Below are 2790 nucleotides of genomic sequence, written 5' to 3'. Positions count from 1 at the left end.
GCAATTCAAGAAAAGCTTTATCATAAACAAGTCTGCTTCCTCTGATCCTGATGCATATCCTAAGGTCAGATCTTGGAGGCTAGAAGGTGAAAACAGTGATTGTTGCTCATGGGATGGTGTTGACTGCGATGAGGACACAGGTCATGTGATTGGCCTTGACCTCAGTAGCAGTTATCTATATGGTTCAATCAACTCCAACAGCACTCTCTTCCGTCTTGTCCACCTACGAAGTCTTAACCTTGCTTACAATCACTTTAACTACTCTCAAATCCCATCCCAGTTAGGAAATCTTTCAAGACTCACATATCTCAATCTCTCCTATACCTTTTTTTCTGGTCAAATACCATTTGAAGTTTCAAAACTATCCCAATTGTCATCTCTGGATCTATGTTGCAACTTTGATTTGTCTTCGGGCAAATACTTCTTGCAATTCAAACAGTTAAGCCTAACAAGCCTAGTTTGAAATCTAACTCGCATAGAAAACCTTGATCTAAGTGGGGTGAATATATTCTCCACGGTGCCTAATATCTTTGCAAACTTGTCTAATTTAAGGACTCTTTATCTCCATGACTCTGGAATGCATGGGCAATTTCCACCAGGCATCTTTAAGCTACCAAATTTGCGAGTTCTTGACGTGAAGTACAACCAAGATCTCACCGGTTCTTGGCCTGACTTCCAATATTTGAGTAGTCGTCTGGAGGAAATTGACCTTGGAAGCACCGGTTTCACTGGTGAGCTACCCATTTCTATGGGAAACTTCGGCTCCCTGATTGCTTTGAGTATTTGGGGTTGCAACTTCTCAGGATCCATTCCTTCTTCAATCGGTAACCTCACAAATCTCATTTACCTTGAGCTTTCAATTAACACTTTGGTGGGAAACATCCCATCTTCAATTGGAAATCTTATCCAGCTTGCTTTTCTAGGCCTCTATGACAATCAATTATCTGGTCCAATCTCTTTTGGGCTTACAAACCTGACACAGCTGGTTGTCTTTGACTTGGGCGGCAATCATTTAACTGGTCCAATTCCTTTTGGGCTTATGAACCTCACAAAATTAAATGTCTTGTGTCTTTGGAAGAACAAGTTTGAAGGTCAGTTTCCAATCTCCATTTTTAAACAAACTAATCTTTATCTTCTTGATATTTCTGCTAATTACCTTAGTGGAACTTTGTTTATTTGCAACATGACTTCTCTTCATATCCTTTATGTGTCTGACAACTACTTTAGTGGTTCACTTCTTCCATGCTTGCACAATATTTTGGAATTGAGGATGATTAGTTTGAGAGGAAACAAATTCCAAGGATTATTACCAAGATCATTGTCCAATTCCACCATGTTAGAGGCCATTGATGTTAGTAATAATCAATTCAATGACACTTTTCCCTCTTGGTTAGGAAATCTTCCAAACTTAAAGCTTCTCCTCTTGCGGTCCAACAAATTCTATGGGCAAATATTAGAAAGTCTTGAAACCAATTATCAGTTCCCCAACTTGCGAATCATTGATCTTTCTTACAATAGTTTTATCGGAAGGTTGCCATTAAAGTCCTTTAGAAATTGGAACACCTTGAAATTGGACAATGAATCCCACTTGAGTTATATTCAGGCAGAAATATCTTCTAGTGCTGGAACATACCATATGTATTACGAGTATGATTATACAATGCAACTAAGAAACAAAGGTTTGGATATAGCATACGACAAGGTCCAAGAATTCTTTAGAGCAATTGATATGTCAAGTAATAGGTTTGTCGGAGAGATTCCAAGTTACATTGGAGATTTGAAAAGGCTTCGTATGCTAAATCTTTCCAACAACATTCTCACCGGACACATTCCACCATCTATAGGAAATCTTACCATGCTAGAATCATTGGACCTTTCTCAAAATAGGCTCTCAGGGGAGATTCCATCACAACTAACACAGCTTACTTTTCTCGAATGGTTCAATGTTTCTCATAACCAACTCGCTGGATCTATACCACATGGGAAACAATTTGATACATTTGAAAACAAATCATTTATGGGGAATTTAGGCTTGTGTGGTAATCCATTATCAAAGAAATGTTGGGTTTCTGATTCTTCGGTACCTTTACCTTCAACTTCTAAACAAATTCAAGACTCTGCTGTGTCTCCCTTTGAATTTGGTTGGAAAATAGTTTTGGTTGGGTATGGATTTGGGCTAATCTTCGGAGTGATAATTGGCAACATTGTGGCTACAAAAAAACTTGATTGGTTGATGAAGACCTTTGGAATATGGCAACGGACACAAAGAAACGTGAGAAGGGAGCATAGGAACCAAGTTTTTTTTTTTTTGAAACTGAGCTTGTACCTTATGAAGATATTATTAAATATGTTTAGAATGTTACAATATCATGAGCATAGTTACTATATAATTTATTAAAAATTGTGTTCTACATGTTGTGATAGAGAAAAGTACATACATTCTCCCTTTTTTTTTTGCGTACTTATATCAGGTGGAGCATCTTTTTGCTTAATTTTATATACACTTAAGACTTTTTATGCCAATAAAACGACTCATCCCTAATCAAAAAGTTTTTATATATATATATATATATATTTACATATTACAGCTCTATTCCCGTGCATTGCCCGAACATTGTAATATCCATTTCCTTTAATGTTTTTGGCATATTAAAGATTAAAAAAACCAAAGGAATCAATTTCTTATTAGAAACCTTTTCAGTTTGACCAAATGAACGATATGTTTTGGTATTGGTCAATGCCAATATACTGTTTGGAGATTATCATTACAATATATATATATATATATAT

General features: G+C 36.3%; 1 protein-coding gene across 1 annotated transcript; it reads left to right on the top strand.

The window, feature by feature from the left end:
- Positions 1–577: 577 nt before the first annotated feature.
- LOC115980317 (receptor-like protein 9DC3) lies at positions 578–2492 on the top strand. The gene is made up of 2 exons (XM_031102580.1): positions 578–2272; positions 2472–2492. The coding sequence occupies exons 1-2, from the start codon at positions 578–580 to the stop codon at positions 2490–2492; spliced, it is 1716 nt and encodes a 571-aa protein (XP_030958440.1).
- The last annotated feature ends 298 nt before the right edge of the window (positions 2493–2790 follow it).

This window comes from Quercus lobata, chromosome 3 (assembly GCF_001633185.2).
Source record: "Quercus lobata isolate SW786 chromosome 3, ValleyOak3.0 Primary Assembly, whole genome shotgun sequence".
NCBI lineage: Eukaryota > Viridiplantae > Streptophyta > Magnoliopsida > Fagales > Fagaceae > Quercus > Quercus lobata.
This window is presented reverse-complemented; position numbering and strand designations above follow the sequence as displayed.